The sequence below is a fragment of the Gossypium hirsutum genome, chromosome A11 (genome assembly GCF_007990345.1).
Source record: "Gossypium hirsutum isolate 1008001.06 chromosome A11, Gossypium_hirsutum_v2.1, whole genome shotgun sequence".
NCBI classification, from domain to species: Eukaryota; Viridiplantae; Streptophyta; class Magnoliopsida; order Malvales; family Malvaceae; genus Gossypium; species Gossypium hirsutum.
In genome coordinates, this window is record NC_053434.1 from 8,999,166 (window position 1) to 9,017,986 (window position 18,821).

At 32.7% G+C, this 18,821-nt stretch overlaps 3 protein-coding genes across 9 annotated transcripts; all 3 read right to left on the bottom strand.

The window, feature by feature from the left end:
- Nucleotides 1–72: 72 nt before the first annotated feature.
- Nucleotides 73–2,603, bottom strand: LOC107923870 (protein BPS1, chloroplastic). Of its 6 annotated transcripts, none has more exons than XM_041080961.1 (3): nt 2,367–2,597; nt 1,435–1,502; nt 73–1,337 (listed from the first exon to the last, which is right to left on the bottom strand). In XM_041080961.1, exon 3 carries the CDS (start codon nt 1,324–1,326, stop codon nt 283–285), a length of 1,044 nt encoding a protein of 347 aa, XP_040936895.1. In that variant the 5' UTR covers nt 1,327–1,337; nt 1,435–1,502; nt 2,367–2,597; the 3' UTR covers nt 73–282. The 6 variants fall into 6 exon arrangements, with proteins under 6 accessions (XP_040936895.1, XP_040936893.1, XP_016709524.2 ...); XM_041080959.1 differs by having other exon boundaries at nt 1,435–1,804; XM_016854035.2 differs by lacking the exon at nt 1,435–1,502 and adding an exon at nt 2,031–2,084.
- A 3,188-nt stretch (nt 2,604–5,791) lies between these two features.
- LOC107924226 (probable serine/threonine-protein kinase At1g01540) lies at nt 5,792–8,316 on the bottom strand. Of its 2 annotated transcripts, XM_016854571.2 has the most exons (8): nt 8,098–8,302; nt 7,616–7,996; nt 7,332–7,436; nt 7,123–7,245; nt 6,864–7,034; nt 6,606–6,735; nt 6,311–6,520; nt 5,792–6,209 (listed from the first exon to the last, which is right to left on the bottom strand). In XM_016854571.2, the coding sequence occupies exons 2-8, from the start codon at nt 7,882–7,884 to the stop codon at nt 6,057–6,059; spliced, it is 1,161 nt and encodes a 386-aa protein (XP_016710060.2). In that variant the 5' UTR covers nt 7,885–7,996; nt 8,098–8,302; the 3' UTR covers nt 5,792–6,056. The 2 variants fall into 2 exon arrangements, with proteins under 2 accessions (XP_016710060.2, XP_016710059.2); XM_016854570.2 differs by having other exon boundaries at nt 7,616–8,316.
- A 3,029-nt stretch (nt 8,317–11,345) lies between these two features.
- On the bottom strand, nt 11,346–17,656 carry LOC121209725 (CAAX prenyl protease 1 homolog). Its single transcript, XM_041080962.1, has 14 exons — nt 17,481–17,656; nt 16,167–16,314; nt 15,966–16,050; nt 15,788–15,883; nt 15,625–15,690; nt 15,397–15,495; nt 15,102–15,215; nt 14,888–14,998; nt 14,457–14,519; nt 13,711–13,803; nt 13,064–13,177; nt 12,773–12,844; nt 11,918–11,983; nt 11,346–11,695 (listed from the first exon to the last, which is right to left on the bottom strand). The coding sequence occupies exons 1-14, from the start codon at nt 17,509–17,511 to the stop codon at nt 11,579–11,581; spliced, it is 1,275 nt and encodes a 424-aa protein (XP_040936896.1). The 5' UTR covers nt 17,512–17,656; the 3' UTR covers nt 11,346–11,578.
- Between the last annotated feature and the right edge of the window lie 1,165 nt (nt 17,657–18,821).

An 18,821-nucleotide genomic window follows, 5' to 3' on the forward strand; every position in this document is an offset into this window, starting at 1 on the left:
AAATTGGTAAAAAACACATTACGCAATGATATCAGAGGGGAATGGAAATTCAAAGCAACAAGTACTGAACAATTGCAACCAAATATGATACTTGTATATAATTTTCGATATATAAGATTACTTGTACAACCAAAGTAATTACTACCCTAAGACACCACTCATACTAGCATATGACCCCATGGTTGTATACGCCTACTGGTCAGAAAACACAAGGCCTCATACCTAAACCATCTGTATACAGAAACGTTTAGCATTACATTCGTGATTCACCTCACACTTATCTTATACATTTTTCCCTATCACTGAATCTGGTACGGCACCACCAGCCTTCCTTAGATTACAAAGCAAAGCATCACGCCCCATCAAAACTACTTTGAAAAAGCTATCTATCACCTTCAAAAGATTATCTAGCCCTTGGGATAATTTCTCTTCCGTCTTTCTCAAATCTGAAACAGAATTCTTGAATGACTCCCTTTCACTTGTTCCCACCCCATCTTGGAGCAAAGTTGACAATTCCTTGACGCATGCATCAACAGCATCCAGTTCTCTTACAACTGTAAATTTTCCGCAAGAAAATATATTTCTAATCTCTACATTCACAGTATTTTGGACATCAGAAAAAACTTGTGCCCATGGTAGCGTGTTAGGAACAGTTAAGTCCAATAAATTCTTGGAAGAACCAGAGAGAGCTGCAGCAAAGACACTACATATATAAGTAGTTGCCACCTTAGCTCCATACATAGCACGCATCAATACTTTTCCTTTGGAAGAGTTTTTTACCTTAGGCAAGTTTAGTGACTCAACAAGGTTGTCCAAGATAGGTCGACAAGTTTCAACTCTGGGATTTTTGGAGCCAATGTGCTGTTTCCAGCTATTAAGTGAGGAAGAGGCCCGACTGAACAGTTCTGGGGAATCCGACTCCAACTTGTGCAGACCATATTGAAGTAAGAGATGGCCTTGGTTAAGCCGTGTAAGCTCAGAGGTAAAAGCAATACTAATATCAAGCAACTTCACACTGATATCCAGGTACACATCCATCCATTTTTCATCCCACTCAGTCACAGGGAGGTCAAGTTCAGTTATCAGGTTTTTTATGTCACAATGAATATCAGAAAGTGACTCCATTGCTAGTTTCATCCATGACAAGCTAAGGATGTCACCCTTGTCATTTGGCACAAGTTTTTGCAGCTTCTTTGATAAGGCGGTTTCAAAATCATTCAATAAAGAACGAAGTTTTGGATTAAACTGAGAACCCTTATGTGAATTCTTACGGAAAGGATTTGCAAAATGGAAGAAAGGGCGATGTGGTTCCTGAGGACGACTCATCTTGATATTTGCTGCAAAATATAGAAAAACAAATCAAATCCATCATCATAGAAACAAGATCTCAAAACTCAATTAGCATTAATAATTCCACAGATCATGAAAAAAAACCTGGAAGTTTCCACAAGTAACCATCTTTATATTTACAACCGCAGGCAAAGTTTTAAAGCCATAATAATCTCCATAAAAATAACAAACCGTTAGTACCAGGAAACAACAATAAGGTAAGGGTGTTCCTCCTGAAACCCTTCTCCGAAACCATACCCACTAGATCTAATCACCACAATATCTCATAAATATCAAACTTCAAAACCAATTAGATTAGATAAATTTTATAGATTAAAGACAAACAATTGACCACAGAGAAGACCAATTATTCAACACCAAAAGCATGACTAATACGTGCAAAAGATATGGTGCAGCGAACAAAGATCAGCTTGGTTGCCTTCATTTGCTTTATGGTTATCCAAATCTACGTTATCTATACATAAAAATAAAATCAAATGATTCTGAACCTGAAATTTCAATATAACACTAAAATCACATCTTTAAACACAGCTTTAACATTCAAAGTCGTAAACACGTAAACTAGATCCAGATCTAGTGAATCAAGCATATATATATCACAAAGACACCCAGAAACATAAAGTCAAAAAAACGTAGATTTTAAAAATCCAAAACAGAAAACAAAAAAAAAAAAAACTTACACAGTATTAGATCCTTAAATCAAAATACCGCTATATCGGGTAGATGCAAAAATTCTACACAGATAGATAGTGCTTTGTTAAGAACTGAAGCTTAAAGAATCATAACCCATACCTAATAATCTTCAACTACAAAAAAATTCAAAAGAAAAAGTTTCTGTATCTTCAAAATCCTAAAAAGATTGGCAAATCGAAAAGATCTAAAGAAAAAAGCAACAAAAAAAAGGGGGGAGAGGGGGAAGGAATTTTGGTTTCTTGAAAATCGCACGAAGAAGAGCGAATTAAAATGATCGCAAGAAATTAAGAAAACGAAACACAAAAGAAAAGAGAGATGTATACCTGATTTAGAAGTCGGTAATCGGGAAAATTCTATGAAAGCTTCAAACGCGTGGTGTATTTGATCTTCGTTGAAATTTCATCCTTGGAATAAGTGGGTTTTATCTCTTATTTTATTTTGTGTGGTAGTTGTAGATTAGAGTGTTGATTAAACCACTGCCTGTCACGAGGATTCCGTGACAGAACACGTACGTGGAGAACAACGATTTGAGGGGAAATAGAGATATTATATTACGAATAGCAGCACTGGACATTGTCGTATTTGATTATAAAAAGACTGTCGGCTGGAATTGAATTCTCAATTAGCCCACACCCACACGTCAGCCCTAGCTACCCACAAAGCCGTTTGGAATCAGTACCAAAAATCAACGGGTAAAAATGGGCGGCCATGCCACTTGCATGTTTCCTAGCGATTACTGTATTTAGTCTATGATTTGCCTCATTACGAAAATGAGATGTATTAATTAAGTACTTTTTTTTATTTTAATAAATTGATTCATTTTCCATTGTTGAAAGGTGCGAAATGAGAAAACTTTTTATGGATTTAAAATTAAATTTTAAATTTTATAATGATAAAAAATATAATTTCTATCATTTTAATAATTTATTTTTATATTTTTAAAGAAATCAAAATGTAATTTTACCTCTATTCATTTTAAGAGGGTCGGATCTGTGCCAGCCTCCTAATTTCGTCCATGATCGTTGTAAGACAAAAAATAACTTAAAATTTTTTTAAATTTATCTCTTTTTTATATTTTTATAGTCTTTTGAATATATGTTTTTATTATATCTGAAATAATTTTTACATTTGATATCAATTTCTGTAAAAATAAGAAGTTATATAAATTGTTTTATTTGTACAGTTAGGTAATGAAATCGTGCTATAAAAAGAAAAAAGGAAAAAAGGGGGCATAACCATTAAAGCACGGCAAAAGATTGCTTTCCAGAAACTAGAGTCAAAATGAAAAGCGAAGCTTGACGGGTGGAATACGCTTCTTTATTCCAAAACATAACATAACCATTAAAACACGGCAATGTAATCTTTTTTCCAGCAAAAGGGAGGAGGAAATGGTCAGCAGTGCCGCACGCTGGTTCGCTAAATCCCTACGGTTCCGCTGATTAGTATGCATGCTTTATGTTACCGCGCACATTGAAAGTTATATCTCACACTCAGTTATCACGTTTACTTTCCTTAAATTAATCGTCTTTAAATTCAAGTGAAGAAAAAATATCATTTCTTGGGCAACCAACCATTGCACGTATAGAGTAAGTAGTTAAAAATATATTAATACAAACAATTAGTATGATGTCCAAAATAAACTAAATAAAACAAAATGTTTGAACTAAGTCAAGCCACACCCATCAAAAATAAGTATCCATAACATAGTCTCAAGATGTTAAACCTTAAACTTCAACTAATACTAATCTCAAATTTCAAATTCTCAAATTTAACTAACTCAATAACAAAGTATAATTCATGTAATTTTTGAAACTATAATTTATTAAATTATATTATTTCTAAAATCTTATGTGATATCATATATATATATAATAATAATATTATGTCCGTTTATTATTTTTGTATAATATACACAAGAAATCACTTCATTTTAATTGATCAATTTAATGAGTCTAAAATTCAAATTCGAAATTTAATATAAAATGCAACCTATACCAATTCATTCTCTTTTTTTAGTTATAATGATTTTTTTGACCCTCTAACTTTACAAAAAAAAATCATTTCAACCCTATATTTTTTTTCAATTTTTTCTATCTCTTAAACATGTATTTTTGTTAAATAACCTCAAAATGGACGAAAAAGTTAAAACTTTTTTTTACTTTGCTGATGTGACATACACGTTAGCATTTAATTAATTTTTTAAAATTTTAAAAATTCAAAAAAATTATTAAATTATTTTTAAAACTAAAAATAACTAAAAAAATATAGAAATATAAATAATACTTTTTAAATTTTAAAAATTAAATTAAATGCTGGCATATCATCTATGTGATAATCCACGTATATGTCATGTTAGCAAAATTAACAGATCTTAATTTTTCCATTCATTTTTAGGTGATTTGACAAGCAATTCAAGTTTAAGAGTTAAAAGAGGATAAAAAAATAAATAAAGAGCTAAAATAATTTTTTTGTAAAGTTGGAGGGCTAAAAATATCGTTATGTTTTTTTTTTAATTTTATTTAATATATTTAAAAATAATACCATGTTATTTATGATTTTTTTAATGAAAATCGTATTTTTTATAATTATCTCTTTTAAAATTTGTGAATTATTACAGTATTTCACATAACTTCATTAGCATTTTTCCTTTTTCTAATCTCATTAATCCATAAAAACTATTCCACCGTCAGATTGTCTCATATTATTATGCATCGTTTTCTTCGTTACTATGTCGTTTTAACATATGAAATCATCGCCTCCCGCTGTAATAATTAATTCGCCGGTCTAATTCCGCCCAAGTATTAGAACATGGCGTGATTGGTAGATAATATTAAAAGGTCATTGGCGGATGGCTGGCTAAGACTACGTCCAAAACACAACATTTTTGCTCTAAGTACAAGTTAAAATTCTATCACACACTTTTAAAAATGTTTTTGAAAAGTGCTGTGGACAAGTACTTTTAAGAAGTGTTTTTAAAAAATTTAGTTTAAAATTTAAGTGTTTAGCATTACTGTCAAAAAATACTTTTGAGAAATAAAATGTCTATTTTAGATATATTATTATCAAATAACAAATATGCATTTAAATAATATTTAAATTAGTTAATATTATTATATTTTAACAAAAATATAAAAAAATTATTATAACTTCTCGTTAATGTTTTAATATTAAAATATAAAATTTAAATATTTTTAAGCAATAAATATTAATTATTTATTAAATTTAATTAGAAGATATAAACTATATTTTAAATATTTAAATATAACTATTAAATATTTGTAATTAATATTTTAAATTTATTTTAAATTAATTATTTTAACACATTTGAAATTAAGTATCAAGAAAAAAAAGGAAAAGTATTATATCATTAGAGGAGTAAAAAAATAATTAAACACTAAAAATATTTTTAGAAGAGGAAAAGCTGAAAATTCCTTTTTAAAAATATTTTTAAAAAGCAATGCAGAACTGACGTTTGCGGTTAGACGTTCCCGGTGAAAACAAAGGACATAGTCATCCCTTACTGTTTCTTGGGCAGTTCCAATAATGCAACAAAACCCCTATGGTCGTTTTTCCATCAAATTAGCTGGTTGTTGGGTCCATTTCTCACTGATGTTGATGGTTAATCTATATATTATATTATTTCTGTCAGAATAAATGGTCCGCCACCAATTCCTCATCTCATTTCAGGCATTGCAAGTAATTTGCACATCCATTCAAACTATCTAACTCATCTTCACACAAAAGCAAATACCAAACCAGAAACCTTTTTTTTTTCTTATAAATAAATGAAGACAATCAATTACAAATGGTATAACAATTATGAGTTCATCCAATTTTTTTTTTATTTACAAATGCATATTGTATAGAAGGCATAGATAAATGCTGATTATTGTTTGCTTAAATGGAGCATATACAATCAAAACACTGGGGAACTAATACACAGATAAATAAAGAAAGAAAGAAAATGCTTCATGAGAGGCTTAAATCTGCTAGTTACCTAGTCATTGATAGCATTATCTCCACCTAGTTGGCTGGTGATGGTTCCTTTCGCTATTGCCTTCATATGTATGAGAAGCAGAGGCCCTGTCAAATCGGCTGCCACCTAACTTTGTGGCATTGCTATTCGTTTGCTGGTCATTTGAATGCTCTCTTGCATTCCGCCGTTCCTGCAAAACAAGACAATCCACAAAGAAAATAACATGAAGCCTCCCTCTTCAGGTGCCATAAATGCTAATATCTTTGTAGTTTGCAAAAAAATGGTGCCTACATCATGGAATAGCAGGTCATCAGACTCAAGCATGTGGATAACATGTCCCATTTTCGGTCTCTTTGTTGCATCAGGATCAACACATCGAAGAGCAACCAATAGAACACGTTTAAGTGCTTTTGAAGCAGGCATCTGAGGTAGTTTAGGATCGACTACTTCCTTGGATTTTCGATCCCCAACCATGATTTTTAACCATTCCACCAAATTCACCTGCAATTATCAAATCATTTCCAACTTAGCAACATTAGGAGCTGTGACACTAGACTAGCCAAGGATGAAATTTAGTAAGTCTAACCTCCCCTTGCGGTCGGCTATAGTCAACGGGACTTCTCCCAGAGATAATATCCATAATAAGCACTCCAAAGCTGTAGACATCACTCTTCTCATTCAGCATTCCAGTACAAGCATACTCCGGAGCAACATAGCTGAAGGAAGAAAAGAATTTCATGTTTTAGATTAATGAACCACACAAACATTTTTCTTATGATGCATGTATGCATTCATAACATATAATCTTAATTTTTAGAAGAACTGCAAAAGGAAATCAACCAACCCAAATGTTCCCATCACTCGAGTTGTCACGTAAGTCCTTTCAGAACGCAAGAGTTTAGCAAGCCCAAAATCAGAAACCTTGGGATTCCACTGGAGATCAAGTAGGATGTTGCTAGATTTTACATCCCGATGGACAACCTTGGGTTCAAGACCCTCATGAAGGTAGGCCAAACTGCAAAAACAATGCATTAAACACTCATAACAAAGAACCACGACAAATAGTATACATGAACCGAAGAATACAATTCTAGCTGATGTACCCTTTTGCCGTTCCCAATATGATATTCATCCGGATATCCCATGTAAGAGGACTGACATCCCCAACATCCCCATGAAGCCATTGTTCCAAATTGCCATTGTCAACATACTCATATACAAGCATCCTGTAGAGCAAAACCAGGCAATAAGTCACTTGTATCAACACCAAAAAAGGGGAAGAAAAGCCTTTAATTTCAGAGAATGGCACTACCTATATGCACCTTCAACACAGTATCCATGCAGTCTCACGAGATTCTTGTGTCGTGCTCGCCCGATTGCTTCCACCTCCACCTTAAATTCCTTCTCAGCTTGGCCCCTGAAGGGTTGATAGAATATTTTGATTAGCTAATTTGTATACATCTATAAAAACAAGTAAGCAAAGAAGAAGAAAAACATCATTTTGATCAGAAGCTAACTATTGCATGGACTGAATAATAGGAAAGACAAACATCATTTTCTCTTAGCAATCAAATTAAGTTTATTAACCAGAGATACCTGTTATTAAGCAAGTTCTTAACAGCTACTTTAGCTCCATCAGTTAAAACGCCAATGTAAACAATTCCATAGCCACCTTCACCGATCACATTCTCTTCACACAATCCATTCGTAGCTAGTTCTAGTTCCCTCAAAGTATAACATTTTCCCCAGCCAAGATGAGACACTTCCGGCCCTGTACTTCCACTCCCCAATGATGCCGTGTCAGTGGCACCTGCACTCGTCGGCCCTCTACTTTCCTCACTCGAGAACACCATTCCGTGCTCCATTTTTCCCAACTCCGCGGACGGCGAGATTGGGTGGTGATCGCCAGTGGATGGGTGATGGAGTATTTGTTGAACCTCTTTGGAGATTGAAGGGGAAGGGTGCAGGTGGCGGTGTCTACCGGATTTGCGGCGGGCAGTGAGGCAAAGTGAGAGAAGAAACAAAATGAAGAGAATGAATGAAGCGAAAAGAAGGCCGACGAATACCCATAGTCTTACCCCGAAAATCGGCGTCGGCTTTGATAGCTCGGCGTTAAGGAAAGCGACGTCGTACACAGGCATTATCTTTATACTTTGTTAAATAATCCGGCCAGCATTAGCTCCACAACTGGGGAATAAGGTTTTAAATTGAATAGAAGAAAAAGTAGGAAACAAATACGAAAGTTTAAAGAAAGAAAAGGAGAGACACAGAAGAAGCGAATGATTTGTTTATCTTCTTAGCTACTTTTTAAATAATTTTTTAATCCTCGTACTTTTTAAATTATATAAATTACTCTCTTCACTAAAATTTTATGTTAAATAATGACATCAACCGGCTGAATTTTGTTTTTATGCTAAATATAAAAATAGCTTCTCAATTATGTTTTTTTTTCTATTTTAATCAATTTTTGGTTTAATCATTAAGTTTTTTGAAATTAAATATTTTAATTATTACAGGTTGGTGTAGTTTTTTTTTTAAATTGGTCTAATAACAAAGTTAGCTCTCTAATGTTTATACATCCTTTCAGTTTGATCCTAAATATAAAAAATTTCAATAAGTTTAGTCCTCATTGTTTACAAAATTTGTCATTTTAGTTCCAATTCTAAAACATTCAATAAATTTGACGCTCAATATTTATAAAATCTGTCAATTTAGTCCTAATTCTAAAATTTTTAATTTATTTTAAAATTATAATTTTTAGCCCTTATAATCTATCAGCTAACTAGTGATGGCAACGGGGCAGGGCGGGGCGGGGCAGTTTTTTGCCCACTTGGGTCCTCCCCGATGCTCTATTGCCATGCTTTGACCTCGACATAAAAAATCTAACCCGCCCCAAACCTGAATCAGAAAATTAATAGTATACCCGACTTCAATCCAATCTTACCTGAGTTTAATTTTTTTTATTTTTAATTTTTTTGAAATTATGATTAATTAAAAAATATGAAAGGTTTTGGCACAATTTCTTATTAGATTTGCTAAATGATTTATCTCTCGAGTTGTGTGCTAATGTATATTTACACAAATAGTGTGATTACAACACACAAAAAAATGTCTTTAATAGGAGAAATAACCTTATAAGGGTGAAAGGGGATTAGTATAGACCATAGAACGAGACTAGTAGTGATAAGTTTTATAGATTTTTAATTTAATTAATATTAAATATGTATAGATGATAATTTTGTAAATATCTTGGGGAGGGGTGAGTGGTTTCATTCTAAACCCGACCTCAATCTGACCAGACTATTTTTAAAAATTAACCCGTCCCACCTTGTCCCCCAACTTTAATAAAAAACCAACCCTATCAGGTCAATTTCGAGTTTTTTGCCATCCCTATGGCTAACCCATATATAAGAAAAAAAGGCTCTCTTTTAAGAACTTGCAAAAAAAATTCTAAAGAGTTGGGATAAAACACAAAAAATATAAGATCCAAAAAAAATTAAAGGCATTAAAAATATTATATGTTTGAGTAATAATGTAACCAATTATTCCAGATAGGTTTCAAATCAATTTGTTTGATCGGTGTGAAGCCTACACTATAGTAAAAAAAATGTTGCAAGTGACTTGAAAAAAAGAGGGTGCTCTTTTTCTTATTTCAATATTTTAGGTGGGTTAGCCGATAGGTTATGATGGCTAAAAATGATTTTTTTAATATATATTTTTAAAATATTTAGAGTTAGGACTAAATTGATAAATTTTGTAAATGTTGAGAACTAAATTTATTTTTTAGAATTAGAACTAAAATTATAAATTCTGTAAATTAGATTGGTTGAATTTTTTATATTTTAAATCAATTTTATAGAATGTGTAAATATTAAAAGACTAATTTTATTACTGGACCAATAAGAAAACCCACATTGACTTTCAAAAAGCTTAGTGGCTAAATCAAAAAAATTAGTAATTAAATGACTAAAATAAAACGAAATGTATAATTAGGTGACCATTTTTATAGTTTACCCATAAAAAATAACTTTCAGGATATTTCACGTCTTTATTTAACAAAAAAAATAAATAGAAAATGAGAGACTAATTTAGCATGTTTTGAGATGTATAAAGATTATTTTTTTTTTAATAAAGGGACTGAAATGCAACTCAGCCTATACTCTTACTGGTTGTCTGTGCATTGTATCGTTTTTTCCTTACGAACAAGGGAAACTAAAAATGATAGTGCGCGTCTGGTTCTTTTTATCTTCAGTGATTGAAACTAAAAAGACTACATGGTCCTTTTAATTCATTCTATTTCCAATTTTAGATTAAATTATGAATATTTGAGAACGGTCAGATGCATAATTTTTTATTTAATTAAGAGTAGATTTGAGGTGGCAGTGCGGTGCGTTTAACTTACTTTTTGTCTTATATTACAGTATCGTTACAATATCTAATCTCACCATCACCGCTATTTTTACACTAACCACAGGTAAACGCACCACCCATCCAAACTCACTCTAAAAGTGCTTAAATTATAAATCTTCGAGAATGATCAAATCTAAGATTGAAATTTTTTTTTTCTGTTCCATCTAATAGCAAGGCCTGCCTGCTGATTATGGGGACAAGGAGGAGTACGTGGGTTATGGTTTGAGAGAGAGCTGAAAAAGAACAAGTGATTAGGAGGACTGAATGAGATTGCGTAGCGACGTCCGCAGTCCACTGGAGATGTGATGAGATGGTGAGGTGAGGTGAGGTGAGAGAGTTGGCGAGTGACTCTTCATACATTCTTTCAAACATGCGACGCAAATGGTGGTAAATTATTTTATCGAAAGGTAGAGAAAAAGAATATCCAACACTTAATATCTCAACAACTTCCTACTAACATTTACTTTATTTATCTATTTTAATGTTGGTAAGTAAATCATAGAAAATCTAATTATGCAACCAACAGGCAATGTCTCTCTTTCCAATTTTTGATTAGTGAGTAAACCCCGCTGTGACCCTAATCACTTCGACATTTAGAAAATTTCGTAGTTTTTTAAATTTTCCATTCAGCTTCAAAAAAAAAGCCATTAAAATTGAAACCCCAGCTAATTTGACAAAACATAGCAACATTATGTTAGTTGCTTCACAAATCCCAGCCACGTTCTATTTACAATAATATTACGTTATTATCCCCCCCCCTTCTTTTGCATTTGACAAGAACAACACACCAACTAATAAAAACATTTTAAGAAAAACAAAAAATACTCGAAACTTATTTTTGGGGTTTTTTTCCTTGCCTTGAAAATAGACCTGCAGATGTGGCAAAATAAAAGGAGTGCAGTAAAAGGACAGCACATATTTAATCAAAGTTTCATTGCATTCGATGTTTCTCCGATCATTTGTCTAGTCTATTTTTTCCCTCTTTTCTGCTTAGTTCCTTCCATTTTAACTAGCTTTCTGACTAATAAGTGTGCCTGAACTAGTGACAAAAGTGAGGACGCCATGCAACTCAAATACAGATCATCAAACAAAAATATTACAATGAAATGAAATAATTCAAACCCAGTTCTTAATATTATGTCATCCCTATCACTCTTCCTTTTTGTCAGCTGCATCAATTGCAGCCAATCTTTCAACAAGAGGAGGATGAGAATAGTGATAAGCTGAGTACCACGGATCTGTATTCATAGCAGACAGATTTTCTTCCTGAAAGAATTGCACCAACAACTCCTCATTAACATGTAACTAGTATTTTATTTTAACTTCATTAACCTTTCTTTTTTTTCTCTTAATATAAGCTACATGCAGATATTATCATTGGATGGACTTTGCATGAAGGTAACAACAATGAAGCAGATTTCATATTTGAAACGATATAGTAGATTCCGATTTAAACAACAAAGGAAAGCAAAATGACTAGAAATTCACCTGTAGCTTCACTAGACCAGCACGTAAAGCAGATCCATACCCAAGCTTCTTAGCAAAGGCATCAGCCTACATAAAACAATAAATACCATACATTATTAAATCCAAAGATTGATGAGAAGGATATGGATGTAACACCCCTAACCCTTATCCATCGCCGAAACAAGGTTATGAAACATTACCAAACTTTTCAAATCAAATATGAACATTTCATTTCTTTAAACATACATATCAGAAACCAATCATAAATCACTCATATTGTCCCTTGTATGAGCCCTCGAGGCCCAAATTATGCATTAAAAATAAATCGGGACTCAACCGGAAATTCAGAGAATTTTTTCGTAAAATTTCAAAATTCTTCCTAGGTAAAGGGGACACGCCGTGTCTCTTGGCCGTCTGAGTCACACGGCCTAGCCACACGGGCGTGTGTCCCCTGCATTTAGGAAGAATTTTGAAATTTTACGAAAAATTCTCGAGTTCCCAATTTAGTCCCGATTTATTTCTAATGCATAATTTGGACCTCAAGGGCTCATATAAGGGACAATATAAGTGATTTATGATTGGTTTCTGATATATATGTATATGAAATATTCGTATTTGATCTGAAAAGTCCGGTAATGCTTTGTAACCCTGTTTCGACGATGAATAAGGGTTAGGTGTGTTACAATGGAAATAAGCAAGGATGTAAATTCTGTTAATTTAATGGTTAAGCTACATAGTAGGAAAGTGGTTATGAACCTAAACTCGTTTAATTAACAAATTTTCCATCCTCACTCATTTCTATCCTTCATGCCAGTCAAAGCCTATGAGAAAAGCACCAAAACTCAAAATCAGCATTTGCTGCAAAATAGAAGTTACCTGAAATTCAAATGATCTGCTTACAAGATTGAGACCAAAGCTTACAAGGTGTTGGAGTGGTATTACAGTATGCTGCATATAATAAGGTCAGAGAATGGTTAGTATGGCAACTGATTCTTTTTCCATTCCATCATAACGAGCAATGATTCATAACCTTCAATCCTATCTATACGCAAACAAATAACAATGTATTTGCCGCCCTGTTAAGAGCTTAGTTATGCTTATAGAGTACATCTCATTATTAGGCTAGGTATCTCAACTATGAGTACATTGTTTAGGTATTTTTTGTACCTGAAATATAATAAGACCAATTAGTACCGGCTGTGTGTCAAACCCAAAGCTCCGGAAAAGATCACTTGAGTTCCTGACCAGTGTATAACCTCCAAATTGCAAAAAAGTAAGAATCTGCATTTGGAAGGAAGGGAAAAACAAACAAACATCAAAACAAAGGAATGGAACTAGTTACTGGAGCAAGAAATTATAAATATATCCACATACACCTTGACAAATCTAGCAAGCATAGTATAAAGACATAAACAGTTCATGTTCTAAATATTAAGCAGAATAAATTGCTATTTTTTTACAGCATAGGCACTTGACTTGTGTGGCTCATTAACATGCTTTTGGTTTATCTAACTCAATAATATTTTGTAGTGCCAGATGGAGGATATGGGATTATCTTGCTGCATGAACACTATCATAAGGTGTGACTGCCCTAAGAACTATATTGCTAAGCAGGCAAATCACCTCCATGAACAATTATTTTCTGATCATTTTTAACAGCTTCACTGCTATTCCACCACAACATAAATGAAGAGTCATGAACCATAATATAGTCATAACATGGTGCTCATATATCCAAGGATAAATAAAACAGGAGTGAGTTTTTTTTTCTTCTGAGAAAAAAAGAAGATTGCAAGAGAACAACCACAGCATACCTGCACAGCAATAAATGAGTACATAGTATGGTTTAGCTTCCAATGCCCCAGTTCATGAGCAATAACAGCAACAATTTCCTCATCATTTTTGCACTGCAAAAAGAATCCAAATAAATAAGATCTTTCCCGACTGTTAAGGAAGCCTTCACTACACAGACAATGACGAGATCATTTAATCATTCTTTCCAACTTCTTCCATAAAGTGGAAAAAGAAAAAACCATGTATTCGGCAATTTTCACTTTAAGTCAAGTGCATCCTCAGAATCAAAATAAACAGAGTGGACTTGCATATAAGTTCCCATATAAGAAATAAGATTGTTTGCAAGGAGAGAAATCTACTGGCATAACATTCGACTATATTTGCCACAAACTCAAGTCTCCTGAGATTGGCAGACAATGTTCCCAGTTTACAAGTAAATGTACATAACAGCCAATATGCTCAACAGTAGGAAATAAGGTTGAAGGAAAAAAATATATTGAGGCTGAATTAAATATTAGAAGACTGGAATTTCCATTCACTTTATAATTACTCAGAATAGCTTCAACAAAAAATCATCATCACTAGGTTTAAAATGAAGACCTAAGACATTTTACTGGAAGGTCCTGTATGCCTAACAATGAAGGAAGATGATCCTAGCACACAAGCGATAATATTGCACCCATCCTTTGCTCAATACAAAAATCTTAAGATAGGAAAGGGCAGACATAAGAGGCAAAGAAACTTTTGCTTAGTATTAGATCCATACCTGCTGAATCAATGTGTCATAAAGGACAATACGCTTGTTCTTAAAGAAACCATACATATAGGCCTGCATGATGTCGAAAACATTGAACCATAAGTGGGATGAAAAAGCACTTCTGCAATCAATCTCTTTGTGAACAAGGGACAAATATTTATCAAACTGAAATAGAATTAGTTTTCTGGCCAAAAGAAAAAGAAATAGACTTAGTTTGCTTTTCCTCAATGCCATCCACTGCATCACACAATTCATGACAATAATGCCCCTAGAGTGTGTAAATAATATATTTAGCAGCCACAAGTCTATAAAGTAAGATGATTGAAGTAATCACTATTAGACTATCAGTTCAAACTTTTACATAAATGGTTTTACAAAAGAAAGACATAGTGTTGTCTTAAATGATAGAATATTAAAAAAGTACAAATGATAATACTTACATTGCTATGACTTGATCTTGTGGATCCATCAACAACAAATAGTTTTTTCAAAGGAAATTTGAGGGAGGAAGCAAGTTTCTCAATCTTAAGTCTGAGCTCTCCTTCAGGAAGCTATTTCCCACAGTGCCATCCAAGGCAAAACAAAAGTAATTAGACTTAGGGGAAACGAGGAAGCTTGAATGAAACTATGACACAATGGTTAAGAAATACTCACAGGGGTGAACTTATTAAAAAGTGGAGCTATCAGAACAGGGTAAATTGTCATCATTACAAGAGAAAGTACAAACATAAATGCCCAAAGATAGATAGCCAGATATGGACCTCCATTCTGCAATCACAAAATTAAGATTCACCATGGTCAGAGAAGGATAACAATAATAGCAAAAAGACTACAAAGCAATTAAGACCATAAAATCTTGTTCTTAAGCTAACAATTGTCTGATTATAATAGAAAGGACCAGTAATATTTGACCAGAGAGACCAAATGCTAGAAATGTACACAATTTTACCTGTACTATGACAATAATAGCAGAAACAATCGGTGGACCAAGTACAATAGCAAGACATATTCCTTTGATAAGGTCCCTAAAGAATAACCATATTGTTTGCTGCCAAACATATGAGAAAATAATTAGGAACAGCAAGATAAGTGTGATCTTAAACATTAAAAAAAAAAGTTCCAAAAATAGCAGTAAACAAAGAAACAAGAAAGAGATTTAGCAATTAAGAATACGAACTTTATTGAAACCATGGCGGGCCTCGATTACAAAAGTTGAATAAAGAGAAAAGGGTAGGTCAGTGATCTGCAAGATAAAACCACAAATAAATGGTCTGTGTTAACTTACACAAAATGATAATTGTATAGGGATGCAGAAGACAAAGAAAAGATCATGAACTCACTTGTGACCATATCATAACACCAGCCAAAAATGAAAGGGTGTGCAATATTTCATTCTCTTCATTTAGACCTATTAAAGGCAAGAAAGTTCCTGACTTCTGCAATAAATAACAATTAATTTACAAGATAGTGACAATCATCAAAAGGGAGGATCCATTTATTAAACAGCAAACAACTCACCTTCCAAAACCAAGGCAATATGCCAAAGAACAAAATTGCAGAATCTATCAGGATTGTCACAAACTCATGAACAAAATGGAAGTGGCTGCGAATAGGAGAGATGCATCAAGGACTATGTCAAATCAAGTTAAAAGGAAGCTTGATTATTCACTAATGTAACAATGTAATCTAGTAAATGATCAACAGAAACAACAAACCAACCTCTTATCGAGACTATAGGCTCGAGACTTTTCAAATTTCTCTTGGCTGATTACTCCTTCCAATGTTTTTGGAAGAGTTGGCAATTTGAGAGCAGCATGTTGCCGTAAGTCCAGATAAGTTTCAAATAAGTACATTAATATCATAAAACCTGTAAATAATAGAGGGTAAGTTGGGAGAGAAAAAGAACAGAGCACTTACAAACTCATTAATAACCATCAAATTAGTACAAGAATGAAAAACAAACTTCTTTAAGAACATAAGTAACCAAGTGATTAACAAGTCCCACAATCTGTGTCATGTACTTTGCACAACACATTCCTTAACAAATAGAAAAAAGCGAAAAGCCAAAGAGGTTGAAATGCAAAAGATAAAACCTATAAACAGGCTAAAATGATCTTACAAATCATTGGACCCCCAAAACCAATAAGGTATATTCAGTTAAATCAACAGTTTACAGCAACAAGGACTGTCTAAATATTTGGAATTGTCCTTTTACTTCTGTTCCCAGTGTTTTTTAGCAACCAACAAGAAGATAAACCTCAAAGAACTAGATACAAACCATTTAAGCATGATGAAACATACTCATGCGATCATCTCTGAAAGTGCCCACATGCGCAAAACCACAAAACATAAAACGCCTCAACGTGGCATAAATGCAAGTACATGTTTTGGTTCTTTCGAGTGAAAAGTTTCATTATCATGATTGCCCAATTTCCTTCAACTTGTAAGCTACTTAATTAGTAGATCAACCCCCGTCCCCTTCCGACAATCACTAAACAGGACACTTGAAGAAACTACCAACATAATTTAGCTCATTTCCGCGTATTTCTTTATATTTCATTGATATAAGAAGGAAAAAAAAAGACTCGAAATATGCTTGAAAGCTAACTCCAAAACCTAGAATTTCCAATCACTAGCAATCAAAGAAAACATATTCATATGCATGAATACAAATTGAAACTAGGGAAAAAAATATATTCCAACTAATCTATGAAAATTTAAAAAGGAAAGAAAAATAGAGAGAAAGAGAGAGAGAGAGAAGCGCTTCGTATTTCATTTCAGGAACCACAGTGGAAACTAATAAATAAGAACGGACAATAAAATAAAAGGAACAAAAAAAGTCCCGATGAAAACGTAAAAAGATTTTAATAATTTCAATCCGAACCAGATTTAAAAATAAACAAATAAATAATATCGTCAGAAATAGGGTGGAAAAATCAACATGTGTGAGCAAGGAAAGACAAGAATAAATCCGGAAAGTGAAGAGATTCAAGCTAAAACAATACGAAGAAATGAAAGAAGAGAAGAGCGTACCAACAACAGCTTCCATGTACGGAAACTCCATGTCGTATCGATGAAGGATTCAGAATCCAAACAGCGAAATCGAGAGAGAAAAAGATAGAAGGGGTTTCACTACGGCCCTAGTCTCTTCGATATTTAAATGGTCTTAGACGGGTACGGTTTTTAAAACCCGCGTTCGACCCGACTACGATTATCCGTTTTATGATCTCAAAAAATAAGTATACTCCAAATCCGAACCATGCTCCTTCAACTATCAATAAGTTACCTTAAAGTCATCTAATTATATAAAATTACAATTTCATCACTCAAACTCTTCAATTTGTTCATTTAAATCATCCCTCTTTTAACTTGATAACAGACATTAACGTGAGTTGTTAACTTAATAATACAAAGTGCATCAAAAAGGGAAAAGATGATGTCAATAATTTAGACTGTGAATTGATATTTACAAACAATTCTCAAATATGGATAAATTGCGGAGTAAATTGTAGCAGTTAATAAAAAATTTTAAATTTTTAGACTTTTTTTTAAATTTAGGAAATTTTTTATAATTTTACAAATATTTTAATTTTCTTTAGAAAATTTATATGATTATAATTTTTTATAATCCCAGAAAATAAATTATGAATTTTTAGATTTTAAGTTTTTTTTATTTGTTTTGGTTTTAACATTGAAAAGATCTAAAAGCATATTAAGTTAGGGACCAAATTAGTTATTACACAAGTTAATGTGCCACATCTTGAGTCTATTATTGAAGTAATGGGCGACTAAAACATTACAAATCAATAACATCAGTGACCATTGAATAATTTTTTATGGTTGTATGATTAAAACGAAAACTTATTAGTATTGGATAACTAATGGTATATTCGAGGTGAATAGAAATTTAATGACCCACATTGGCATTCATTACCAAATTAATAAAAAAATTGATTTAAATGATAAATATATAATAATTAAATGATCAAATTATAATTTTTCATAATCGAGCATGAATATATTTGGAAAGAATTGCCAAATATTTTCCCTCACAGAAATTATATAAAATAAATTATTAATGTATTAAAATTTATATAAATCGTTTTAAATAAAATTGTAACATAAAAGAATAAATCCATTCCTTGTCTACTGGTTATGGGTCATAATCCAGTTTTTCCCATCTTGGATTAAAATGGACCGAATCTACTCCGGCAGATATGCCTTTTAAGCATAACAGTTCTAGCTGCCACCCAACCTTCTTAATCCTTGCATGTAGAGTAGATTCAAAGCTCGCACAATATTGCAACAACTTAAACCGATCATTAACGAACCCTAATGTTTGGACTTTTACCCAAAAAAAAATTAACAATCAAC

Bases quoted from the DNA above. Each gene is read 5' to 3' on its own strand.
- LOC107923870 (XM_016854033.2), bottom strand. From the start codon at position 1,326: ATGAGTCGTCCTCAGGAACCACATCGCCCTTTCTTCCATTTTGCAAAT.
- LOC121209725 (XM_041080962.1), bottom strand. From the start codon at position 17,511: ATGGAGTTTCCGTACATGGAAGCTGTTGTTG. The intron at 16,051-16,166 runs GTTGGTTTGTTG...TCCTATTCGCAG, and splicing joins GCCTATAGTCTCGATAAGAG to CCACTTCCATTTTGTTCATG. The intron at 11,984-12,772 runs GTAACTTCTATT...TGTTTTATGTAG, and splicing joins GCAGATCATTTGAATTTCAG to GCTGATGCCTTTGCTAAGAA.
- LOC107924226 (XM_016854570.2), bottom strand. From the start codon at position 8,160: ATGCCTGTGTACGACGTCGCTTTCCTTAACGCCGAGCTATCAAAGCCG. The intron at 7,246-7,331 runs GTAGTGCCATTC...TTTGCTCTACAG, and splicing joins TGTGTTGAAGGTGCATATAG to GATGCTTGTATATGAGTATG. The intron at 6,521-6,605 runs GTTAGACTTACT...TGATAATTGCAG, and splicing joins ATAGCCGACCGCAAGGGGAG to GTGAATTTGGTGGAATGGTT.